This window comes from Colletotrichum abscissum, assembly GCF_030869225.1.
Source record: "Colletotrichum abscissum strain IMI 504890 chromosome Unknown Scaffold_1.1, whole genome shotgun sequence".
In the NCBI taxonomy this organism is placed as follows: domain Eukaryota; kingdom Fungi; phylum Ascomycota; class Sordariomycetes; order Glomerellales; family Glomerellaceae; genus Colletotrichum; species Colletotrichum abscissum.
The window spans coordinates 1882820-1908014 of record NW_026849987.1 but is presented as its reverse complement, the minus strand read 5'-3'; the positions used below and the strand labels follow the sequence as shown (position 1 = coordinate 1908014).

The 25195-nt window shown below is 51.6% G+C and overlaps 8 protein-coding genes across 8 annotated transcripts; 4 read left to right on the top strand and 4 right to left on the bottom strand.

Annotated features, from left to right (window-relative positions):
• Positions 1-1563: 1563 nt before the first annotated feature.
• Positions 1564-4184, top strand: CABS01_00605 (uncharacterized protein; the record flags this gene model as incomplete). The annotated part of the gene is made up of 3 exons (XM_060533986.1): positions 1564-1704; positions 1795-2385; positions 2436-4184. The coding sequence occupies 3 exons, from the start codon at positions 1564-1566 to the stop codon at positions 4182-4184; spliced, it is 2481 nt and encodes an 826-aa protein (XP_060406500.1).
• Positions 4185-5046: 862 nt separating this feature from the next.
• Positions 5047-5909, bottom strand: CABS01_00604 (uncharacterized protein; the record flags this gene model as incomplete). The annotated part of the gene is made up of 3 exons (XM_060533985.1): positions 5047-5146; positions 5221-5302; positions 5378-5909. The coding sequence occupies 3 exons, from the start codon at positions 5907-5909 to the stop codon at positions 5047-5049; spliced, it is 714 nt and encodes a 237-aa protein (XP_060406499.1).
• Positions 5910-8265: 2356 nt separating this feature from the next.
• On the top strand, positions 8266-9523 carry CABS01_00603 (uncharacterized protein; the record flags this gene model as incomplete). Its single annotated transcript, XM_060533984.1, has 2 exons — positions 8266-9189; positions 9311-9523. The coding sequence occupies 2 exons, from the start codon at positions 8266-8268 to the stop codon at positions 9521-9523; spliced, it is 1137 nt and encodes a 378-aa protein (XP_060406498.1).
• Positions 9524-10165: 642 nt separating this feature from the next.
• Positions 10166-12603, bottom strand: CABS01_00602 (uncharacterized protein; the record flags this gene model as incomplete). The annotated part of the gene is made up of 2 exons (XM_060533983.1): positions 10166-12183; positions 12369-12603. Coding segments are annotated over 2 exons (2253 nt in total), but the record flags the coding sequence as incomplete, so codon positions are not given.
• A 1437-nt stretch (positions 12604-14040) lies between these two features.
• On the top strand, positions 14041-15639 carry CABS01_00601 (uncharacterized protein; the record flags this gene model as incomplete). Its single annotated transcript, XM_060533982.1, has 3 exons — positions 14041-14215; positions 14268-14462; positions 14531-15639. 3 exons carry the CDS (start codon positions 14041-14043, stop codon positions 15637-15639), a joined length of 1479 nt encoding a protein of 492 aa, XP_060406496.1.
• Positions 15640-16214: 575 nt separating this feature from the next.
• Positions 16215-18575, bottom strand: CABS01_00600 (uncharacterized protein; the record flags this gene model as incomplete). The annotated part of the gene is made up of 1 exon (XM_060533981.1): positions 16215-18575. The coding sequence occupies one exon, from the start codon at positions 18573-18575 to the stop codon at positions 16215-16217; it is 2361 nt and encodes a 786-aa protein (XP_060406495.1).
• A 2212-nt stretch (positions 18576-20787) lies between these two features.
• CABS01_00599 (formyltetrahydrofolate deformylase) lies at positions 20788-21651 on the top strand (the record flags this gene model as incomplete). The annotated part of the gene is made up of 1 exon (XM_060533980.1): positions 20788-21651. One exon carries the CDS (start codon positions 20788-20790, stop codon positions 21649-21651), a length of 864 nt encoding a protein of 287 aa, XP_060406494.1.
• An 87-nt stretch (positions 21652-21738) lies between these two features.
• CABS01_00598 (uncharacterized protein) lies at positions 21739-23427 on the bottom strand (the record flags this gene model as incomplete). Its single annotated transcript, XM_060533979.1, has 1 exon — positions 21739-23427. One exon carries the CDS (start codon positions 23425-23427, stop codon positions 21739-21741), a length of 1689 nt encoding a protein of 562 aa, XP_060406493.1.
• Between the last annotated feature and the right edge of the window lie 1768 nt (positions 23428-25195).

Below are 25195 nucleotides of genomic sequence, written 5' to 3'. Positions count from 1 at the left end.
TTGGTCCCGATGCTGTCTATCACCAGGCCTACGTGGGTGCAAGACCCAGGTTCAATGTTGCCTCTCGACAAGATGAAGACGGTCAATTTCAATCCACACCTCCCGGATGCGATCGTGGCCGTTATATCACCTTGGGATGACTTCACATCTTGGCCGCCGTGTGACTGATGATTCAGCAGAAGAAAGCCGATTGCGATCGTCCCAAGACAATTAGCAAAGGGAAGCCCAGCTCCCGGGGGTTTAGTCGCCAATTGTCATGAGACATTGCTCAATCGAGCAAGCGGGACGCGACTCTGACCAATCATTGAGCTTCTTTGTCGATGCAAGCCAACGCCGAAGTATGCATCGAGGACGGCGATCCCCAAAGACATGCCCCCGGAGTTTGGGCTGATGGTGGGCAGAGGCAAGCCAGCATCGACGCTTTGCATCACCACCCTATCACTAGCATTCCCCAAATGTCACAGGGAGAAGGGACTGCATACGCAAGAATGCTCATACCAGCGAGGAAACAAATCACATCTGGCGCCTTGCCGATCACTTCAACGTCGACTACCTAGGGTTCCGTCACAACAGCGTTGGTGGAGACGCAGAGACTGTTTGAGACCTCCAGACATCATACGTCGCCGTTGAAAGGCAAAATCATTCCTCTCGCCGTCCTTTTTTGCGAGAAGTCGGCTCACGGACGGGGAGCCTGCAGTGGCACAGCCTGGAGCTGACGGATGCTGCAGCAGCAGTGTTCCTCAGGAACAGACTCACTACGCCTGTATGCGTATGCTGCTGCACAGAGTCTGAGAAGTTTGAAGAGACTGCCAGCGCATCAGAGCTGTGGATGACAGGCACATTTGCTTGGCCGTCCTCGAAGAAGCTGCAGACCAGGGTAGGGTCCGGACTGAGGGGTTCACCCATCGCTCTAGTGGCGGCCCGGTCTAAAACATGGCTTGGAGCTATCCCTCTGTCTCCCGCCGCGTCACTCGACACTCTACGACAGGCAGCTCGGACCGTGGGCAAGCTGGCGGGTCTTTGCCAGGACGCAGCCCAGTCCCGGATTCTGGGTCAAGTCAGTTCTTGATCCGGGACAAGTGACATAAAGCCATCCAGACGCCCACCCGAAGACGTTTTGTAAGGTTTTCGGCGTCCATTTCCCCATCCAACCACAGCTCTTTTGCTCATCCGGACCGGCTGCTTTCGACCAGGTTCGACAAGGCCGTGGACAAGCGACGATCTCAAGTCATTGTTCACTGCTACGGGCGTACTGGGTACATCCGCTAGCTACCTCAATCACTTCAGTGATCAACGCAGATCTGACAGGGGTTCTTGTGGACTATTGGCGGTCCGGAACACCTCCTCTACAGTCATCGGCGCCATCCACTGCTGTCAGCTCTCAACCTGGGTGAAGCTCTCTGGCCGCATTTAGCTGAGGGCTAAGGCTTCCCGTCACGGGAGCTATTCAACGATCGCCCATATCAACGTACTTGATCCCGCGACTTGTCTCGCGCTTGAAGTCTCACAATGTACGGTCGACGAGATTCTCGAAAACGAATGTCTCTACCACCCACTCGCACAATGTCAACAACATCAACACAAGGCTGGACGCCTAAGACGCTTGGGAACCCTATTATCGAGGGAAGGATGCCTCAAAATTCAAAAGTCAAGAGGTGGGACGGAGCAGCAAGGTCATGCAGTGATTGGGATAATCTGAGAAGAGTAAGATGATCCTTCCTATCGTGATGAGAGAAATTCAGCTAGCGCGATGTCTCTTGACCTTGAGATTATTCGCTAACGTTGTTGTCTCAGGACCCTGAATTATGGTTTCGCGGTGGAAACTGCTTCGTACACTTGTACGGCAAGGGGCAGTCCCGCAGAGGACCTGCATTTAAAGTACCATTCGGTGCTTTGCTTTCAGCAAACTGCCATCCGTTTGTCAAGAGATTTATGGCTCGCGACATGCCTGAGACGCCAGGTTCATTCCATGACCAGTATGATGATTTGGACCGGTGGAATGCTCTCAACCCCAACGAGCGGATCGAGCTCTACATTCCAGCACCCCCAATGGCAGACAAGGAACAGGCATTTTCTTACCATCTCGCAACGAGAAATTTCTTTGCGTGGATCTTCCGACGCTCAGTGGTCGGCGAGCACCTCGGCACCGCACTCATCGGCCTTCTTAACAGCATGGCGGAGTTCAGAGGCAACGAACAGGACAACGTGTCGGATCTCACTTCTTACTTAGATGAAGAGGGCTACTACGACATCAAGGGTCTGCCGCAACACGCACTTGCTATGCTGCATCTGGCTGAAGTCTTCCAATTGAGAGACTTGTACGTCGACGCATTCAGCCACTGCGTTGGAATGAGCGAGGAGCTCTTCTACAGTCCCGAGTATCAGGTATGTTACGCTTATTTCCAACGGCTGCACGTTTGACTCACAGAACATAGCACATTGGCTCGGTCTCTAAGACGCTGATTCGACGGGCGCGGACTGAGATGAATTCTAGACTCAGTCAAGCAGGTGGCATGCTTAAGAACTTCCTGGAAGATGAGCTCTCTGAGACACATCTTGGCCTTCCAGCAGGCGGACGTGCCCACCTGGACCGATTCCGATCCTTTATCCAATCATTTTACACGACAAAGTTTGGCTATTACCCGCCATTGTCCTTCGACACTCGCAGTAGCACCATCTTCGACCCTGAGATTTTCAGTACCATGTGCAAGGATTTCAAGGCCGTTTATGACTTGCTCGTAGACGAGGAGTTCACTTCAATCGAGAGCAGCCCGCTCCTTGCGCAAGGCGGGATCTGCGCCGTGCAGAGCGTCCAGGAATTCGATGAGCGATGCAACTTCAAGTCTCTGAGGCATCCGCTGCCATTACTGCCCGAGACTGTCAGCGACAAAGCATCCCGTCGCATGTCACTACAGTGGTTGGCGAACACCGCGCGAGGCGACAAGCTAAAGCCTGACCAACGCCTAGTGGCCCACAGTGCCATGATCAAGGCAATGAACATGCGTGACCCAGCACTTCTGGACAACGACTTTGTCCGCGCCTACCGGAAGTTTGAAGAAGACTCCGTTTCACCTCTTATTCGCGTCGATAAGGCCGAGAAGATTAGTCTCGTGGACGCCCGCAAGGTGCGCTGGATTCTGATTTACGCGGTGTACCAAGTGCTCCTCAGCTGCACACAGGCGCCATCAGAAGTTCGCGACACTGGTGCGGACTATCACCTCGCAGTGTCTTGTGAAAAGCTGCCGCCCTGGAAGGAGGGACGCCAATTGCAAACCCTCCTGCGCAAGCAGACAGACATCGCAGTCGATACTAAGCGATCGCAATCCGTCACGGACTGGGCAACGGGCTGCCATGGCACACCGTCTGTGGTTGTGTCGCCGACTATCGAGATTCGACCAGACGTCGACTACACTGCCAGATCCCGCCGCGACGAAATAGCCTCCCGTCGGCAGTCAACATGCGGGGTCCCATCCGCGGCGGCCCCGGCCCGCTCACGGAGCAGGAGCTTGTCCCGCAACAACCCCTTCCGACGATCCCTCAGCATCTTCCGCAAGCTGGAGGAGCAATGTGCTCCGGCACCCCGCAAGGCATCATACTGCGAGATCGTGGTCCACGGTTACGGCAACGGCACCAATGCTGTCAAGAAGTGGGAGGGTCCTCCCGCAGAGGTCTCGCCCCGGACTCATGTTGCACCGCGTTCCTTCTCGACTTCCTCAGAGTCCAGCGGCGCCTCTGAGGCTCCCTCGATGGGTGGTCACAGCTATGCGACCATCGACTCCACGGCGCCGCCGACCTCGCCCGATGCGCCGAGCAAGAATTGGCCGAACCAGGAGTCGCCTATGCTGAGCCCCGTTCCTCTGCGTGGTCGCCGGCGCATGAGAAATGTGCTTTCCTTCGCGGGGACGCCGCCCCGTGCCAGTTCTTCGGATTGGACGGTAAATAACCGGCGTCACAGCGTTATCGGGGGCGGCGCTGGTAGCTACGCTCATGACTATGAGGAGCTGATTAAGGAGCAGGAGGCAGACTTCCACCGTCATGAGCTGGAGCCTCTTCCCCTGCAGATCCGCAAGTCTTCGATCCCGATTCATGAGTCCCCGGTATTGGGGCAGATGGATGTGCAGCCTGTGTGGGAGCAGTTCAAGGACCTTGGTGGTCTTACTAGCTGCTCCCCTCTGAATATCTAGACCGGCTGGGTGTACTGAGTACTACTCTGGCCGGAATGTACGAATGGTAGTGGCACGCTACCACTGGTGTTGTTTTCTTTGTATGTATTGATTTGGAAATGACGAGATACCCTGTCGCACCCTCCTTATACAGGCCTGCGCATGGCGATGATTGATATGAGCGATAAGGTTGGGGAAGGAGTTTAAGCCTGGATTGTTATGGCACATTGTACAATATTCTCACTGAAAAATCTGAAGAAAAGAGAACGAGATGATAACGGGCTTCTTACACCTGAACAGTGACTTTCCATATCACAGATGACGTCCGATGAGACGAGGCAATTTTTGGACTGAACGTGTCTACACACCACTACGTTTGTAAAGGATAAAAAGGCTGCGACCGGCTGGTATTCCATAAGCTTCCTGTCTTCCCATTCGCAGTTCATCTGCGAAGCACATCATATTTGTACGATGGGCGCAAGTGCTGACAGCAACGACCTGTCTCGTCAGCCCCGTGACGTTTTCTGCGGATGGTACCTGCAGGAATGCAGCCATCACGGAGTTGGATGTGCACATGGCAAAATATGCCTATCGCTCACAGGATGCATCGAATCAGGCTCGACGCCCATTCAGGAGGGACGTAAATGGGGCTGTCGTCATTTCAAACATTACTGCATATGTCCATTTATCTTTGTCCTATATTTACCGTTGCCATACAACTCAGCTTCCGGGCCTTCATCTACGGCTGGCATGCTCGCGCAATGCTCGCGCTTCTTACAGCGTTGAATGTACAGAATGAGGGTACACGGTTGTCCCTGTACAGATGCGATCATACGAGAGTCTGAGAGTTCAACGCTGCGTCGCAAATACCAACAAACGGATATTACTCAGTCTTGGTCGTCTTTGACGCGAGGGCCAGCCCGTCGACGATCTCGCCGCCCATGGAGAGGATCATGTAGCCTGAGCCGAGAAGCCATGCGCCGCTACAGTCGCGATTTCAAGTCAGCTTCCTTTCCGTGCAGCAATCCGCCTCTTCTGTTCGTGGGGAAAAGCTTACTTGGGAATGATCCAGAGGAAGAGGAGGTCCAGAGGGGGGTTGTGGCCAATATTGTCAAAACGAGAGAAGTACTCGTTCGCCCCTGTCGCATCATCGTCGTTAGTACAGTATCGCTTCGCAGGGCTCCGGGAGCAAAAGGAAAGAGAGTCGCGCTTACAGTACAACACCGTCTTGCTCAACGTCATCACAGCCGCGCTGAACCCAATAACAATAGCCAGCGCGCCCGCCTTCCCACCAACAACCTTCTTCAACCCAGCCGGCCCGTCAACGGCGCGTCCTCGCGAGAAGTACAACCAGTAGTAGGCGAGATACATGACCGTCTCGACGGCGTTCAGCGCGCCCTGCGCAGAGGTGAAGCCGTTGCCGGCGTTGAAGGCCTTCCACCCGTACACGTGGTCGACCTCGCCGTAGAGCTTGTAGGGCGCCCAGACGGGCCAGTGGAGGTGGCCGCCGGGCATCGTCCAGGGCCGGAGGAGGACGTAGCCCGTGTCCCAGATGACGAGGGGCAGGGAGACGAGGAGCCAGAAGCAGGTGAGGGAGGTTGGCGCATGGGACCAGCCTTGCGGGGTGGATTTGTTTTCGGGGTGGGTTGTTGCGGCTGTTACGACGGCGCGGGCTTTTGAGGGGATGATTGGGGAGGCTTCGGGGCCGGTTGAGAGGGCGCGGGAGGAGGATCGTGTTGAGACCATCTTGTTGTCGACGCTGGGGATATGGATTTGGGTAGGTTCGCGATGTGGAGGTATCGTGGGGGAGGAAGCGCTGGCTCGGTATGACCCGTCGAGTCTTTGACGCGTTGTTTATCGAGTTGTGTGTATGTGTCTTCGTGTACGTGTGTTGTCGTCGAGAAGTAGTAGTAGTAGGGGAGGAGGAGGGAAGCTTCGGAAAGGTTAATTGGACCGAGAAGGACAAGGACAGGTAAAGCAACCGGGATCAAGTCAATTAGACTGCCCGTCCCAGTGTCCCAGGGACCTGTTCACAAACGGCCAGGAACCACAGAATACGTGATCCGTGCCGTTACACTCTCCACACAGGAACCGACCGGCAGTCCTGGGGCTTGAGGCTTGAACAACGGTGGGTGGCACCCGAATACGACAGACGGACTGGCGCAGCGTGCTGGTGTGTCGCGACACTCTCAAACCTTCTTTGGCCCCTCGGAGCAGTCCTGTGCAGGCTTCCCGAAACGGTTCGCGCCTTCGCAGTACGTACATAGAGGGGCAGCGGCGCGATTAGTCAACCCGAGTGCCGCGTCCCCACTCTTCCAACGGATACTCAGTGATCCGTGCATCTCTAGCGAATTGCGGGGGAGGGGCAGACAGCAACGCAGGCACGCAGGCAGCGAAGCTGGAAAGGAGACGAGCCACAAGAAGCCTCGACTGCTTCACGACGAGGTCAACGCCCAGACACGACTTGGGTCAATGGCCTCAGCTACGGATGAGAATTGAACCCGCAAAAAAAAAAAAAAAAAAAAAAAAAAAAAAAAAAAAAAAAAAAAAAAAAAAAAAAAAAAAAAAAAAAAAAACACAAACCAAAAAAAAAAAAAAAAACCAAAAAAACAAAAAAAAAAAAAAAAAAAAAAAAAAAAAAAAGAAGAAGAAGAAGAAGAAAGAAAAAAAAAGGAAATTGCAAGCACAAGCAATGGCGAGTTCTGTCAACCATGAACGATCACACATTTTCCTGACCGCTAACGGCTACACCAAGACACTAGCGATCTACGAGCAAAGAACCAACTTGTTCCTGGACGACCTTCTGACTAACCGTGTCTACATACGCAAGAACATTTAGAAAAACTCAAGAAAAAAAGGAAGAGAAAAGGGGCGGAGAGCACACATTGCCAAGAACGCAGTTGTGACTTGTCCTTTCTTGGCCGCCGTCGGCACGGGTGACTTTTGCGCGCCCCTTGGGCGTGACAAAACTTGAGCACTGGTGTGCTCATCATCTGTAAGTATTTCAGTGTTCTCCCCTGAGTGCTGCAGCGAGGCGTATGGCCTGTGACGAGTCGCGCAATCTGATTGCTCGACGGGGGCTCAGGAAGCGCCAGTGACGTGAGGGCAACTAGCAGACCAACAAGAGGCACTTTTACTGGGTTTCATGAGGTAGGTGCTGTCTGAATTCAAGTGAGCTATATTGCCTCATATACTACGTTAAAAGGGACTCTTCTCCCGACCACATAGCAGGTGCTTCTTCCATAGTGCAGGTATGTACTAATTCATGAACTCATCGCGACTACGACTTTTCTGTCCATCGTCTCTACTCCAAACTCTTTGCCAAATGGACCTTTTACAAATGGGTAGCTCTTGTATGACCGGCGGCGGAGTGGCGGTCTCTCGGTCTATGACCAGGTCGTTATCACCACACCAGAATGACCTGTCATTCGAGCTGTACCAACGCACTCCAAGGGACGGCGGCACATGGCCCAATTTAATAAACGAACCGCCGAGACGCTTCAATCAGACTCAGGAGACTGGAAATCCGTCATTCGAGCTGTACCAACGCACTCCAAGGGACGGCGGCACATGGCCCAATTTAATAAACGAACCGCCGAGACGCTTCAATCAGACTCAGGAGACTGGAAATCCGTCATTCGACCTGTACCGACGTACTCCAGTTGGCAACGGCACTGGACCGGATCCAACAAACGAACCACCGAGGCGGTTCAAGCAAATCCAAGAGACTAAAAATGTGTCATTCGACTTCCATCGACGTACTTCAATGGGCAGCGGCACCGGGCCAAATCCAAAAAACGAGTCAACGAGGCAACTCAATCAAACTCGGGAGATTGGAAGAACATACCTATGTCCCCATCCAGGTTGCGTCTCGAAATTCAGCTGTAGGAGTAATGTGAAGAGACATATTCAATCAAAGCATAGCGCGCCTGTGGAAATGCCGTGCGGGAAAAAATTGGTAAACCATTCTTCGAATTTGAAGAGACACTCCCGGAGCTGTCAGCGGTGCAGAGAGCTCAGGCATCTGGAAAGTGACCAAACGAGCATGTTAGTCGACAATTCTATGGTATTCTTCTCTAACGCCGAGCCCCAAAGCCCAAGGATGCACCATCCCGACAAGCCTCCATCTCCAGACCCTGAAATGGATCTCTTGCCAATTTATTCATCTGGCCTAGACCCCGACCGAATAGATCCCTACCGAGATGCTGGGAAGCAAAGAGAGTGGAGTGTCACCAACCTGGACCCCGCATCTGGAGAGCTGTCACCGGCAACGCCAAAAGATACGACTTCACTTCGCATTTTGAACGAGTTGGTGTTGAAGGCTTTACAAGACCTCGAGACTAGATTGGAGCATCAAATTTCCCAGGACCAGAACACCTTAGGCCGGGGAGGGGGCAAAGCCTCGGCACGAAAACGTGATCGCCAATCTAGCAATTCGCAGCAGCCGCCGTCCTCGAAACAACAAGTATCGTCTAAAAGAGAGCGGGCGAGCCTCATCCGAGATGGGAACGACTCCCCAAATGACGAGGACAAGAATGGCTCCAGCCCCGAAGAGGAACATGACGGCGGTAATGCCAGTGATGCAGAACACAAATATCTTGCCTGCCCTCTGTTTCGAAAGGACCCGCGAAGGTACGCGGCTTGTGCGAAACGTCGGCTCAGGCGCATCAGGGATGTAAAGCAGCACATGAGGAGACAACACAGGAGACCACAGTACTACTGTCCTATTTGTTGGAAAACATACTCGGGACCCGACGAGCGTGATGAACATGTCATTGAACGCTCTTGTAGCGCCCCGCAAGAAACAAGCACACCGTGGATCACGCGAGAGCAAGACACCCGGTTGGAGGGAAGAGTTCCAAAAGGGTCAACCGTGGAACAATGGTATACGATATGGGATATTGTCTGTCCAGGGCAAACACGCCCAAATCCGCCGCATTGCTTTCTGGGCAAGATGGTTGAAGATTTCAGCACCTTACGGCGAGAGCTCTGGGAAGAACACGGCCGCGAAATTGTCGAGGAACTTGTTACGCAACGAGAAGCCACACTCCGAGAACCTCTGAGTTGGGAGAACAGGAGTCTGCTCCAGAGATGCATCATTGATATTGTCCGACATGTGTTGGAGCATCCTGATGTTACATCAGCAGGAAAAGTCCGGTGGAATCAGGGCGTTTGTCAATCTGAAGCAGGTTCAGTACCTCAATCCCCTGGCCGTGTTCACGGTGTTCCTCAAGATGGTCCCGACACGACTCATCATCAACCATTTGAGATGCAGGAGAACTTACTCCAGGAAGGCCACAAATCCGCCCCAGACCAAGGACTACAGTTCGGCGGGCCACAGCTGGGCGACTTGGACTTGACGTCTTGGTTGGACTTGCAAACGTTCGACGGATTCGATACAGGCAACCTGAGCTTCCTTGATGCAGGTCCACCTGCCCTTGACGAGGGACATGAAACTGTACTTGATTTCTCAATTCGTCCAACTAATACATAAAGGCACCAGCACAGGACGGCTTTTCAACCCGCCATTCATCTACATGTTGTCGCTGTATCTAGCTCTTTTTCTACAGACTACATAGATGCTGATCGATGTCGCAGGCGTTGTGGCGCTGTCCATGAGGAAGGCAAGGCAAAGTGGTCGTAGTGATGGAGCATAGACCATAATCGAGGAGCAGCTATGTTTCGACGGAGACTCTGAAAGAGAAAGGATTTGAGGTCATGCTGGGAATTGGTATTTAGATAAATACATTCAACCATCTACTTTGTGTTCTTGGTTAGCTCTTGCCCCAAATGCCGAGTTTCCATAATATCCAATTCAACACCGATGGAAGCTCTATGATTCTATTCAAGTCCTTGAACCGGCTGATGCGGGTATAAAGCCAGCTTTGAAAGCATTGGCCCCCAATAGACTTTCTATCTCATTTTGATGGTCCATTACAATTGACATAAGGAAACAAAGACAACAAGTAGACAACATAAAGAATTAGATGAGAAAGACCAAGTTAACAGTGTAAGAAGCACGCCCTCGGAGACCTTCCCGGTTCGCGCCGGCATTCGCAGTGTTCTAGCGGGAGGAGGTTGCTGAGTGACTGGTAACCTTCGTTGTCGGACGCGATTGTATGTCCGTCGAGCAGACGCGCCCAGCTGTCGGTAATTACCGGGTTGTTCGCTGGTTGTGGCTGGTTCAATCCTTGCGGAAAGACGTTGACCCCAGGTTCTGTAGTATTGAATCGCGATTGAGTTTGCCTCATGGCTGCGTAGTGCACTTGGGGGGAGGTGGTGTTGAGCATGGGATTTGTTCTGAAGCCAGACCTATTGGTTTGGTGCGCTGTCCAGTGCTGCTGGACAGCGGAGCTATGGTGATCCATTAACGCTAAATTGTATGATATGTGTGCTGCCCGAGCCTGATGAGAGTCCCTTGGAGCATTAAATGGTTGATACGGGCTCTGAAAGGAATCCAACGTTGAGCGGGGCTGCGATCCACCGATGTAGGTTATGTTTGTCGGACCCAATGAGTTTGGAGGAGACATAAGAGAAGCCGCCGTCGGAGCGAAACCGGGAAACACCTGGTTCTGGATTGGCGAAGATGGTGGCCCCCGGGTGCCGTTGGCAGCTTGAGAGGAATTGTGTTGCTCAACTGTCGATGGCGGTACTCCCGGGCCTTGACCCCAGCTGCTGTCCAACACGCGAATGACTGCTTGGACGTCGTTGTCACTCCATCCAAGCTGTAGCCCAAGCTGCTGCACGCCAACAGCCATTCTGGGAGCCACTCGCCGTCTTGTCGCAAGCTCATCGACGTCGTCAGAGTAGGGCGACGCAGGTCTCTGCTCGCCCGGAAAGACAATGTCCCAGACCTTGAACCAGAATTCCTTCTCATCTTCACCGCGAGACTTCTTCAGTCCTCGAATAGAGGCTATTTGGTCTTCATTGAGTCCAGAAGCATCGAAATCACAGACACCGGGGCGGCATGTTCGTGACCTTATATGTGCACTACGTTCTGTGAATGTGGTGAATAAGGAAAAGCAAATGACACAGTGAATGGGCTGGCGGTGGTTACCCCTGCCCTCTTCTGTCAAGTGTCTCTTGATGTGCCTAACTTCGTCGAATTTGTAATGGCGGCAGCACTCATGGGCGACAGTGTCGTGCGCGTAAAAGTGGCACGCGAAAAGCCTCCCCTTCCTGACTGCTTTGGCTTTGGGGGCGACTGCGACACGCGGGCGTTTTCCACCACGCCCGCGGCTCGTGGTGCTAGAAGCAGTGCTCCCGCTTGACTTGGTAGCTCTCTTCCTTCTTCGACTTTGGTCAGTTCCAGAGGCCACGCCCCCGGATCCGCTAGTCTTTCCAGAACCACCGCCTGTAGCGCTGCTCTTTGGTATGTACACGAGATGCTTGAGGTACAGTCCAGGCGCGGTGTACAGTTCTCGAAGGAGCTGTGGAATCGGCGGACGGGCGAGTAAATCACTAAAGGCTCGCCAGCCTGTAGCTGAATGTCCACTGATCTGGGAACTTGGATTCTCGTTGGGGCAGAGCGCTGCTGGCACCCACTTGGCGAATAGAGCGACGGCAACTGGCTTTAGTAGGTAAAGACCAGTGCCACAGACCGCAAGTAAGTTGTAAAGGCCATGGCGAACTTTGACGTCGTCTATTTTAAAGACTGGCCACTGAGAACATGTATGCTGTGCGAGAGTTGGGCCGAGGTGACGGGAGGGTGTTTGCAGTACTGCAACGCCGGCCGGAGAGAGTTGAACGTGGGAATGATTTAGTTGTGACGAGAGAGAACTAAAGAGCGAATCAAAGAAAGTCGGACAGCCTCCCAGGGCGTCTGCAGCGGTGGAACAAACGTCGACGACCGTGTACGGGCCCGATGACTGGCCCAAACTGTTACCCCCCACGGTTGACAATCGGTTGGCTACAGTGTCTGAATAGACGATCAAGCCACTTGAGAACCTCAGTAGCAAACTCATCGACAAAGGTGGTTGGAAACGAAACGAAATGCTTTCAGGCTGTTGGCTGAGAGCGTCTACGAGGTGAAAGCTATATGATATGCTTGTGGAATTGTAGGAAATGATAAAGGAGGAAAGAAACCAGCGACGGCTTCCATCTGTGAGAAATCCTAGACTCCAGTCGCCTCCTCAACCAACTCCTCCCCTTAGCGCGGCTGCCTTCCCGTCTCCTGGTAATCAACATCTACTCCCGAGTTCTCACGCCCCGATGAGTACCTCCGATGAGGCTCTTCGGCCGGGTAGCTTGTAATTCTCAACGTACGGAGCTCTGCACAGCCATCGTAGATTTGTCGGGGCGGATTCGGAGGCGCACTGTTCCGTATCCATGCCATCGATCTGTTCAGTATCGCGTCTTCCTCACGGCTATCACGCTCATAGGGAGGTTGTCTCGTATGCCGACTCCTGATCCAATGATCTGAATTCTCCCTTGATGTGAGTCCTGTCGTCAGTCACTTGATTTGCCAGGCTTTCGAGGCGTCTCTTCCTCACCGCCCAGCACTCGAGGTCAATGCACAAGGCAAGCCGTTGCCTCGCGCCACAACAGCCCCTGAGGTCGAAAATCCTGATCCAGATGCGCGGTGTTACAAGGCATTTTTCTACTTTGATTCCACCTGTAGACATGCATCTACGTCACTGCCGGGCAGTTGCGCATGACAAGCGGGCGGATTTACACATCGAAACGCGCGAGTGCTCGTTTCTACAATGATGGAAATGCGTGATGTACGTACAATAACGACACGCCCCCTAAAGGCGAACCACTTCATACACTTCACAGCAGTTCGCCGGGCCACAATTTAGAAAGCGAGCGCAACTGCTCAAGAAATCACTTTCGATTGCGCACAATTGCGCTGCGCGATAGTCTGGTGAAATGCGCAGTGAAGGAAAAACTCGTGATATTAGCCGCCTGGAAAGACGTAGAAAAGACGTGAAAAAACACTCTGAACTTGAGCACGAGGTGTTCTCTGAATATGTTTTTTGGTCATGAAACGTTCGTCCAAGTAAAAACAAATCAAGCAACCTTGTAGAATCACTCAGAAGAACCAGTCCAGTTGGAAGCTCGAGATGCCGAGCAGCGATGTACACTCCCTCCATGCAGGAGACTCGAGGTGGGTGCTTCAGTCCCCAACCGACTTTCGTCGCGCTCATTGATTAGCAGCAGCTCAGGCAAAAGCGGCCAGCGGGCTGTGCGAACCACCAGACTCGAGGCGTGGATGACGGAGGAACCGCCAATCCCACTCGCGGCTTACGGTCTCGCACAGACAACCAGCAAGAGCCAAGGAACACACTCAGGAATTAGGAAATTTGATCAGGCGTGGGAGAAGGCTGCGAGGAGATAAAGAAGATACCCGGCACACATCACACAAACAGCGAATGCTTACTTCGAATTTCTTGACTTTGACTTAGAGCCTTTATGTTGGTTCGCCAATAAAGTGACTTGGGCTGGACGCCCTCAGACCATTAGACGGACACTGTGCACTTTCAGGCTGCAAATGCGTGCCCTAACTTACACCTACTGTAGCTAGGGAGGCTTGTCTAAGGTTGCACAGCCCTAATTTCTGCAACTATCTCGCTCCCTTCCAGTGGGGGAGACGTGCCCCAATCCAGCTTGTCACACCTAACGCATCTCAATTTAAGCCTGGTACTTCTGCGCCGGCATCAACAATACGAATTTGGGTAGTGTGGAATATATAGGAAGGATATTTGGTCATGTGCGCGCCTCGAAATCCTGAGGAGAGAATGGAAGAATTTGTCCTATAAGTTTGGAAATCCCACCTACCATTGACACATGCCCCCGAATCGAGAGAGATGTTCAGGGACTTCGAAGAAAGCGCCTTAGCTAGCTTGTGACTGCTAGTACCCAGCTCGAGGGCTCAATGATGGACCTAAGTCTTCAGCATCGAGAGTACCCCCCCAACGTAGACGATGTTTCCCAGCTATCGGGCTCCTACTTCGTCGTTCCCTCGCCCACCACGACGTTTTGGGAGGAGCTCGAGTCGTCTTGGCCCTGGCTCCCTTCTCTCCAGGACCAAACACAGACGTCTTACGGCGGTGAGAATGAGTAATGTGCATGGAAGATTGAACATCACTAAGAGAATTGTAGAAGAGCTTCCTGGAAGTCACTTTCTTGGCGATTGGGTACAGCTGCCGCTTCCAGAGTTACCGTCCCTCGGCCCTGCTCTCCCGCAAGACCGCCCTTGGAAGTCACAGAATGAGGCGTATCTTGAGCCATCGGAATGTCAGGCTGCAGCAATCCCTGGTGTTCATGGCCAAAGCTACTTTTGTCAGCCTTCACAAGGTGGGTTTTGGGGAATCCAACCCCAGATGGGCTGGTTTATACATAACAGATAGACTGACATTGCTCAGATTGTGACATGAAGACCTTTCCTGGACCAAGCGTAGTCCTACCAAGTCACTACCAGGGGTCGAGACAATCCATCTACGATCGGAATGACATCTCATCTAGCCAGGAGACATTTCTGTGTGACAGACATGCGGATCCAGGATCAACCTCTGGCAAAACATGCCACCTAATTCCCAACAGGGCAAGCCATCGCAAGCGAGCGAGATCGCAGTCAGAGCCCCTGGGTGATGAAACAACCGATAGCCTTGACGGAGAGTGCGCAGCTGTAAATGATGGCAGACAAGTGGAAGGGGAGCTTCATCACGTGGAAGCAGAGCCATTGCCGAGCAAAAGACTTGCCTGTCCTTTCTATAAGTATGATCGGATCACGCACCTCCACTGTGCTCGCTTCCACCTGAAGAGAGTTAAGGACGTTAAGCAGCATCTTCTTAGGAAGCATCGGTTTCACTGCAAGACTTGTCACGAAGGCTTTAAGGATAAAGAAAAGTGCAGAGCTCATATCGATGCCCAGCAGTGCGATAGCAGGGCCGGTACGCGGTCGGCCGAGATCGATGAAGGCATTTCGGAGCATCAGGTAAACGATCTCTTGCAAAGGATGAATAGCGGTCCTAAGGGGGATGAACATTCCTGGTTCACTATCTGGGATATCTTGTTCCCCGGACGATCCTTTCCCGCCTCACCATTTCTAAGGACCGAAGTGGAAGAGGTCATCTCGACCGTGTGTGACTTGTGGCACAAGAATGGTTCCAAGGTCTTGTCATCTCTTAATAACGGCTCATCGCCGACGGACTTGATAACCAGCACGGAGTTGCCCAGAGGAAGACCTTTCTCTCCCTTTAACTCTTCCACAGGTGAGGATTTGTTGTTGATCTTGGGCCAGCTCGCGAAAGTGAGTGCAACACAAAGCGAGGCCGATGAGACAAGCCTCACGAAATCGTGTTTCTACCCTTCGTCGCCTGCAATTTACTCCCCACCCACGTCGGTCATGACTCTAAGCGCCGTCGACGACAAAGAGAGGTGGCAGCTTGGTCATGCGATGGTGTCTTCTGCTCTGAAAGTTGACGACTTGAACAATATAACACTTGGGTCGAGAAGGAGCACAGAGAAATGACGAAATCTCTGTATAAAAGACTTTTGGTCTAAAGTTGTACTTGAACCAAGAAATTTACGCGTTTATACCGACAAAACATGAACAGGACACGATTCGTATTTGGGTCGATTTCACTTCAGATTTAATCTTTTAAATGACACCAATCTGACAGTTTGGAGCAGCTCAGCAGGTCCCAACACTTCCAAGCATTACTTAGACCAGACCTTCTGCCATCGACATTTCATCATCTTTATCTAGAATCTCGTATGAAGATAAACGTTGATCAGCGTAGCTCTAAGCCGAATATAGTTCTTGATTTTCATCACTTGTGGCAAAACTGTGGGATAAAAATGGACAGGGGGCCTCACCGCCAACATGTACTCGCGAATACAGGACACTGAGGCTTTGTAATGTTGGCATCTTCGGACATCTTGTTTAGAATTGAACTCCAACTACTATCTCCAATTTTCAGTATTAAAATATACGACACACCGAAGAAAACTAACACGCGTATAGTTGTGCTAGAATCCAGCCTTGACTTCTGCAACAACCTCCCAAGTCAACTATGGCAACTACTGTTATTTCAGCAGTGTCGACTATGATTGGAGCAATCTAAGTCTGGCGGGTGATTTCAACATTTCGTCCACCAAAATATTGATAACCTCCCGAAGTACCGCTTCATCGAGCCTGATCAGACTTTCACTTCCTACTCCAATCGTTTTCTTTCCTCTGAGCTTGTAAGACTGGTAAAAGTTCCTGAAATAGGCCACCTCAGAGCCCATTGTGTCGCTCAGAAAAGGAGACTTTGGTGGCTGTTGAGCTGTTGAAGAATTCAGAATCTTCCAGACTGCAAACCACTGCTTTTTGCGACCAGGAAGCTGTTGAGTGCGTGCAATGAGATAATCTTGATCTTCTGTGACGCCCCCGAAAATAACTTCACCTGAAGACTCACAACCGCGACTGATAATGTGTTTGTCTCGTAGACTAGCGTTGCAGAATGTATGAGCACAAACTGGGCAGTTGTAAGGGATCCGGTGCGCCGTCCAAATATGATCTTTGACATCTGACATTGTAATCAAAGCATCGACTCGCAGACATTGAAGATGCTCCCAAGGGCTATCGACAAACAAGGGACATGCAAATTCGGTAGATCGAGCGCGAATACCTCTCCGTTGTGATTTACGTGACCCACGTCTACCCGAAGTGATGGGAAGTGTGTTTGTTTTGCTTCGTCGCTTCTCCCTTCCTGTGTCGTAACTGACAATGTGCTGGTATGTCTTGAAACTCTTGTGCGCCTTCCTGGCTAGACTTTTGACAAGTATGTTGTCATCCGCCAGAGCTCTGTAACTAGCAAATGACTGCTTTGCTGATGTCGCCGTAGCCGCCTTCGTGGAACTGCCAGCGGTGTTGTCGTCAAGAGATTCTGGGGTGACAGCCCTAGCGGACGATGGCTCGACGAAAGTGTCTGGATCGAGACCAGTTGGTATAGCATCAAGAATGCATTCTTGCTTCACTGATGTCTGACCTGCTTCCTGGGACTGGTTTCTTTGATGCTCAATCGTCGGAGACTTTTCTTCACGCATCGAACCTGCACAATTCTTTTCAGAATCGTCGACGGGGGCGCGTTGCTGCAAAGGACTCCCGGTACTTGAGGGATCATCCTGTATAGGAATGCCGTCTATCGAAAGTACAGTGTTCTTGTTGCTAATCGACCGTGTGCGAGTCTTCGAGTTTCGTAGGTGGCTGAATCGAGTCGCTTTGACAGAGCCGTTAGTGAAGTCACCCGCATCAATCGTGATTCGCATGGCTTTCGCATGCTCAGTTGCAGAGGCTGTCTGTATCGCGCTAGGCTGCACACGATGATATATTCCAGATACGCCTCGGCGGATCAAGATTCCGCATCTCTGTGCTAGTAGGTAGTCGTAACTGCGCAAACGTGCTCCGTTTCCAAGGTCAAGAAAGATGGTGTCCTCGCTTTCAACAATGCAATTACCTTCTACTACGACCCCGTCGCGACTCCTAGAAATAGTGAAGGTTCTGGCGTTTTTGAAAGGGACACCGGCAAATTTCGTCCTCCCAAACCAGCTAAACTCATCGGCTGAATTGGCAAAAATGCCTCGAGGAATTGAACCGTCAAAGCTGGTCCAAGCGAACAACGACATATCGCCTGTCTTGTCTAGAATTGCCCCCTGAAGGTTCCGGAATGCTAATTGTTTACCCTCGCCGTAAATTATTGGCAAGGTGACGCCAAAGATGCCAAGAAGAGCGTATGACGAATCCTCGCCACGAGTATCCTTCTTTCCTGCTGCCCAAGACATCTTGCGTGCAACTGAAAAAGAATGTATAGGTCGTGATGTATCTCTGGGTATGTCTTCTATGCCTGTGACACGCTCTAAGAAAGATTGGAAAGCGAGCGAAGAAGTGTCCCCTCGAAGGTGCCAATTGCAGTCATAGAAGTAGATTCTCTTAGGGAACAGGAGTTCTTGAAGACTCCAGGATCGATTCCAGAACAGAGATTTCTTCCAGGTTTTTGCACATTCGTAAGGCGGGCAGCAGGGCAGATCGAATAGGTAAACGAAGCAAATGCGGGCATTTTGAAAATATTCCGAAAGGGAGTTGATGGCATGAGAGACCTCATCAAACGAGTTTTTATCGATACATAACGAGTCAATCCAAATGTAGTCCAGACCATTCTGGCGTGCAAGGAGACAAGCATTGTCGATGACTGCTTTGCGGCTTATGTTATCGGGCAAGCTGGCCGAGTCGTATGCGTCCCACTCATCATGTCCAGGGGTCGAGTAAACATGAGATAAGATGGCATAGTCAACTAGTAAAGGGAAGCTGTGATTTGATATCTTTCTGGTCGTGCAATGTACGAGCTTCATTTTCGTAGGTGTTGGTGATGGAGATTGTGGCCCGAGGTCGGTGGGAAGGACGTGTTTGAGGGTGCGTTGCATATGAGCTGGACGGAAGTGAGGAATTGGGGCCCAGAACTTTTATATGACAGAGAACGACTGCGTCACTCTCCGACAACTGATGTAGCCTTGTGGACGTGTAGTTGTGTGCACAGCTGTGCACTGGGCTAGTGTAGCCTGACGCTGCAAGAGGCATGGAAACGCCTCGCGAATGGCCCGTTTGAAGTGGTGGCATGCCGTTCTGGCCCGCATGGAACATCTGAACAACTTCGATCGGGGCGTCTTTGTGGTGCGATAGCGCCACATTAGAACTCTACGCGTGTACCTGAGTACTTGTGGTAACTACATGTACTGTTTGCTCCCCGGCCTGTTCAAAAGGTTGTGAACTTATAGCATGCACTATTCAGTCTTATGAATGAATTTTTTGCAAACTCGCGAGTGTTGCCATTTGATTGGAAGTGCGACATTCAAATGTCGACTACCATTGATACAACCACTATTTGGCGGACAACGAGGCGAAGCAGTCCACAGGTAATGAATCAAGACGACAAGCCATTCGCAGATACTCCAGCCAGAAGTTCATCGTCGACACTTCATGCCTGTTCCTTGAATCGTGAACCCATATGCAAGGTCTACGCTTAAGATGGAACAATGCCATAGACGCCTTGAATGCGGTAATACTGGTTGCATGTAGTCGAATGACACACATCACTGCCCTTACCGGCATGCGACCCACACGTACCGTTGGGTAGCCCATGTACTTTGCTGAATAAAGAAGAAAAGTCTACTAAGGCGCCTGTTTATATCACGGGGAAAGACAAACAATTCAAGTAGATGGCGCAAAGAAAAGAGCTGTTCTGGTACAGAGCATGCCTATCGTATCGAACAGCATCGGTGCCACATTCATAGTTGGGTTCGTATTACAAGATAGTGCGGATGATGAGGGTGCCTATCCACACCGAGGGTCTTGTGATGTGACCTTGTCCGCGGATGGCCGGGAGATTCTACGCTGAGAATCCTTAGCCCTTTGGCTGAGCCAAATGATCATGAACACCGACTTTGTGCGGGTCTCAGGCAAGCTTTGTGGCCTGACTGCATTTGACGCCCAATTGGAAAGGCAATTGAGGCGGTAGGCCAAGGTCTGGCAGGTCGGCTGAACAGCGAAAACAAAGAAAATGATGAACCCTATTTCGCCGCTGGAACCCGGTATTGCCAATTCCGCCAACCGTTGCAAGTGTCTGAGGCCAGGCTGAAATGCTCCGAAACAAATCCTTAACGACAGGCTGCGTCCGAGAGCACGATGAAAGATCCTCAGAACTGTTCATCTAGCTCTAGGAGGTCAAAAGATGCCGAGGAAAGGCGGGTAAGGTGAGCAGTCAACATGGTTCATGTTGGTCGAGATTATGTCTAATCCGCCCGACGAGCAATACCCGACTTGAATATCCAAGTATATTGCCAGCGGCTAGTACCTCTCAAGTGACCTAAGATCGCACGTATCGAGGAACACCTGATTATGAACTCTCCAGGATTATGTTTTGATATTCGCTCAGGAATGTATTAGGGGCAGTTTTGAGCTAGGCTGAGGCCTCACGAATAAGCATGGGTCCAATTCCAGCATCCCATGATGACACTAACTACTGTGTCTTTGGTAGTGGCGCAACAGCCGCAAATCCATGTAGCGACAATCGGTTTACTGCAAAGCCAACATTTTGATTTGAAAAATGGTGGGCATTGTTGGCAGTCTGATTGAGAGGTTGAGAGGGCGCATCCATGGAGGGCCTCCGTGAAGTGCGACGCTGGTGAGGGGCATGTGAGTGGCATGCCTGCGCAGACACAGGCGCACGTTTGAGTCGAATGAGACGTGCAGTTGAGTGTCTCATCCACTGCCCATCCCATCTCTTCTTATCCTTCACTCTCGACTTACTCACTTTCTCATTCTCACGAAACTCATCACGTTATTTCATTCTTGATCATCATTCCCTTAAAACCCTCACGGCTGATGACTGAAAACGTCTCATTTAAAATGAGTTGAGCTAGCTGCGGGTCTCCGAGACATCCCCGAGGTCGGAGGGGCCCTGGAGACGGAGCTGGTGCCCCGCGGCTGTTTTTAGTGTTTGACTCATCGCTTTCAGGAGTGAGAAAACCAAAGGCTACTAATGAGAATTTCTGAGTGAGAAAGAGTCAACATCCCTTCAAGTTCGACCAAACGCCCCTTTTCAACCCAATCAACCAACCCATAAAACAGACATTCAACATGGCTCCCGCCTCTCACGACCACATCCTGACGCTCTCGTGCCCGGACAAGTCCGGCATCGTCCACGCCGTGACGGGGGTGTTTGCGGCCGAGAAGCTCAACATCCTGGACCTCCAGCAGTTCTCCGACCCCGTATCGGAAAAGTTTTTCATGCGTGTGCACTTTGGGCCGACCGAGTCCGAGTCGACGGAGCACCTCAAGGGCCCGTTCGACGCCCTCGCCGCCGATCTCCAGCTGGACTGGTACCGCATCCGGCCCGTCGCCCGGAAGCTGCGCACCCTGATCATGGTCTCCAAGATCGGACACTGCCTCAACGACCTCCTCTTCCGCGCAAAGTCGGGCCAGCTGCCCATTGACATCCCTCTCATCGTCTCCAACCACAACGAGTACCAGGGCCTGGCCGGCAACTACGGCATCGACTTCCACCACTTGCCTGTCAACAAGGACACCAAGGCTGAGCAGGAGGAGGCTATCCTGCGCCTGGTCAAGGAGAACGACATTGAGCTCATCGTTCTGGCCCGCTACATGCAGGTCCTGTCACCCAAGCTGTGCGAGGCCATGTCCGGCAAAATCATCAACATCCACCACTCCTTCCTGCCATCTTTCAAGGGCGCGAAGCCCTACCACCAGGCCTACGAGCGCGGTGTCAAGATCATTGGCGCGACGGCCCACTTCGTCACGGCTGACCTGGACGAGGGCCCGATTATTGAGCAGCGCATTGCTAGAGTTGACCACTGCATGAGCCCCAAGGACCTTGTCGAGGAGGGATCCAATATTGAGAGCCAGGTTCTGGCTGCCGCAGTCAAGTGGACTGCTGAGGGACGCGTGTTCCTCAACAAGACCAAGACGGTTGTTTTCAATTAGGCATCAAAAAGGATAGGGCATTAAACGGAAATGATAAATAAAAGTTGGTCTTTTTTCCTGCACCTCGCAATATCCATCTATTTTACATTATTCTGCTCTCTTGTCTCCGCCTCCCTTCTCTGACACATCTCCCTTCTCTCCCTTCTCATGACGACCCCAGTTGCCGTCAGGTAACTCGAAAACCAAGTCGCTGAAACCAGGGCTGCTATTCATCTGCGAATTGAAAGGCGACGGTAACTCTTGAGGTTGTTGCTCGCCTAAAGCGGACTTCCGATCATGGTGCTCTAATTCTGATATTGGCACCCCTTTTCCATCCATCTCAGCCTTGCCACCAGTGAAGATATCTGCATCATGTAAACCACGCCCGCTTTCATTTTCGTTTTTGTGTTCTCCGTCGAAATTCCTCTTTCTCCGAGCCCGCCAGCAGAGGAACCATATCATGGCCACCATCGCAACCAAGCCACATCCACCCGCGACTGCAATTCCTGCTATTGCACCTGTTCCTAATCCGCTTGGAGAAGCGGAGTTGACGCTGGTGGTCTCGGATGGTGTGCCTGATGTTGCTCCAGTTCCTGCCTCCACCTCTGTCCAATATTCCCGCCAGGTATCGACAAAGGTATCCGCAGGTCTCGACCGTAAGTCTTGAGTGTTATCCGGGACAATGAGCTGTTCTGACATTCCTGGTCCTGGTGCTTGTGCCATGAAAAATCGCTCTCGGTCATAGTTGAAACCGGTGAAAGCACCTTGCAGAAAAGCTCGACCTAACGTATATCGGTTCAGTGATGAGGAAGCCACGATGTCCGATTCAGTCCATGGTTTGCAAGGCCAATAAGTATCCACCCCCCAGTTCACATAGTTCTCTCTGGCGGGCATTCGATCTATTGTGAGATTCAATAGCCTGAAAGGAATCTTTATAGTAATGTTCCGGAAATTTTCGTCTGCGAATACGAAGGTCATGGAAGCCGGAGAGTTGACGAAGCGCGTGGTGCCGACGGGATCTGAGTGAAACTCCCACACATACAATCCGATTTCTGGCACCCAGCGGACGGGTAGGTGAGAAGCAGCAGCCTCGCATACCTCTGGAGGAAGATACAAGTAAGGGGCAGCCGCATTTGGCAGGACCATGGCAGACCCGGTAGGGCCACCGTACTTGTCAGCCATACTCTGAACGGCGGCAGGGAGACTTTCGCTTTGCCATACGCTTCCAACAGTTGTGTTGTATGGCGATGGTCCTGCTTCAAAGTCGAGGAGTACGTCCACAAGTATCACCCGAGGGAGAGTGGAATCTAGGCGAAACGTTCCTACGTCTCCTAGAATGCGGTTTTCTTCATAGCCCCCCAATATTAGCGATCCTGTCTGGCCCAATGTGACGCTTCCCAAATGCATGTACCAAGAGCTATTGGCGATGAAATTTTCCGAAGTCATTTGGTCGGTGATGCTGTAAATGGAGTTGGGATTAGAATAGTCGTAACTAAGCTCATCGCCCAAGCCAATCGTTCCGACGGGTGCGGTTTCATTCGAGATGTTGGAGTATGCTGTCGGGTACAAATTAGGGTTGTAAATGTCGATGGTAATGTCGGCCCAATAACTTCTTTTAATGTCGCCCATGCGCGAAAGCAGGTTCGTGCGCTGTCGATATACCTTGCTCATGGCATTCTTGTCAAGTCCGAGAGGCCAGTCATCCATGAGTGCGACAGCGCTCGCGTTTGATTTGAGGACGCTTTCTCTGGATGCAGTACCGTTGTAGCTTCCCCCTTCTTCCACAGAAATCATCATGCTGTCTGTTGAACCCGTCGGCCAAAGGAAGTAAGCAATAGACCCGTGATCAAGAGACCCCGGCGTGTCCGAAAGCCCTATCGCTCGCCATGGTCCATCTGGGCCAAATGAGCTTGAGTTAACCCCTAATTCAGGGTCCGTCGACCAGTAAAGGCGCCGGTATTGGCTCCTCACGCATGTTATCCATGAGAGAATAACTACCAACAATATGCCGTCGCGCATCTCGATAGAGAAAGTCGATAGTGACGTCGGAGGAAAGATTCCAATTACCAGATAACAACTGATGGCTGGTAAGAAAAAGGAGAGACGTGGGATGTCCTTTGGCAGTCCCAGGAGGGGGTCGTGAAGGCGGGTCAACGAAGCAAAATAGAAGTTCCCTCTTAGTCTAGAAGAATTTTCTACAGGGATATCTGTAATACATTGTCGGGAAACAGTAATCTCCCTTAAGTCTCGGAGGCGATGTTGCTTGGATGATTTTGAGTTGCATATGCATGTTGGAGCAGACAAAGCTGTTGGTTGGCGGAGTAGGCTTGGCCGCCCCGTCACGGTGGCTGCGCCTGTGTATCGTGTGACAAACATGACGGGTACTAGGAGGCTTCCTTGGAACGTAAAGAGTACTTGGTGGTCAAGTCTACAGGCGCAAGGCGGAAAAGCAAGCTGATAGTCAGGCGGTCGGTATCTTGGCAGGCTGCGGCGTAGAGCTGCATGTTGGTCCAGGGGTTCATACGGAGAAACATGGACGAAAGTTGCCTAAGTTGGTTATAATTTGGGTTCGATGGCATCATAGGAGTCCTAGATATTCCCATCAAAGGCCAAACAAGTTCTTCTGCATGTCTGTACCCACCCAACTTTGTCCTGTGCCCTTCCGTGTCTGCTCAGCTCTCGACCCAACACCTCCGAGACTATTCTCAAATAGTTCTGTCTTCCGAGGATCATCTCTATGCCCATAATCTATTCGGAATATTCAGGGGATAAGAAGCGTGCTGCGGCTTCCCGCGCTACAGTGCTTCATAGTCTGAAGATAGCAGTGATATTTGTATCACGAGGCTGGTGGGCAGACGGGTAGGCGCGCAGCACAAGTGATCGACGTCGCCGAGGGAACAGGGAGGTACATGTAACCAACCGCGCCGCAATCGTACTTATCAAGAGAGTTCCAGTGATAAATCAACACACCCGTGTGCTCCAAGAATAGAATCAACTTTGAGCTAAGGCTACTCCTCCCTTTCTTTTGCATCTAGGCATCTAGCCGAGAAAGCCGTTATGGCCGATGAAGGCGAAACTCGGCCGTAACAACGACTACCTTAACCTTCAAAGTCCCATCTTTCATTTCGAGTACTTGAAAAAGTGTTCTTCGTACGCGTATCACGCCCACCGATATCATTGACCTTAAGAAGAGAACGTAGAAGTGAAACTACCATCAGAAGTAATGGACTTGGCTACTTATTTGGAGCAGGTAACTTGGAGTTACATTATCTATCCTAAAGCAAGAAACCGCATGCATTGGCCTCAAAATGGGCAGGAACCTAGGGCCTTGGATAGAGGCAGCAAATACCCTTGGAATTGACCATCACATAACTTCACTTGCCTCATCGATCATCAAGCGCGCAACAAGAAATGGCACCCGGGAGACTGGGCGGTTCAGTGTGGAAGGCTATCCACGTCGCCGAAGACCCAGTAAGGAAGGTAATTGATCGGATGGAGCTAGCAGCAGAAAGTCTGCTAGCACATTAAAGACACGACCACTCATCCTCGGCACTGTAGTAAGACG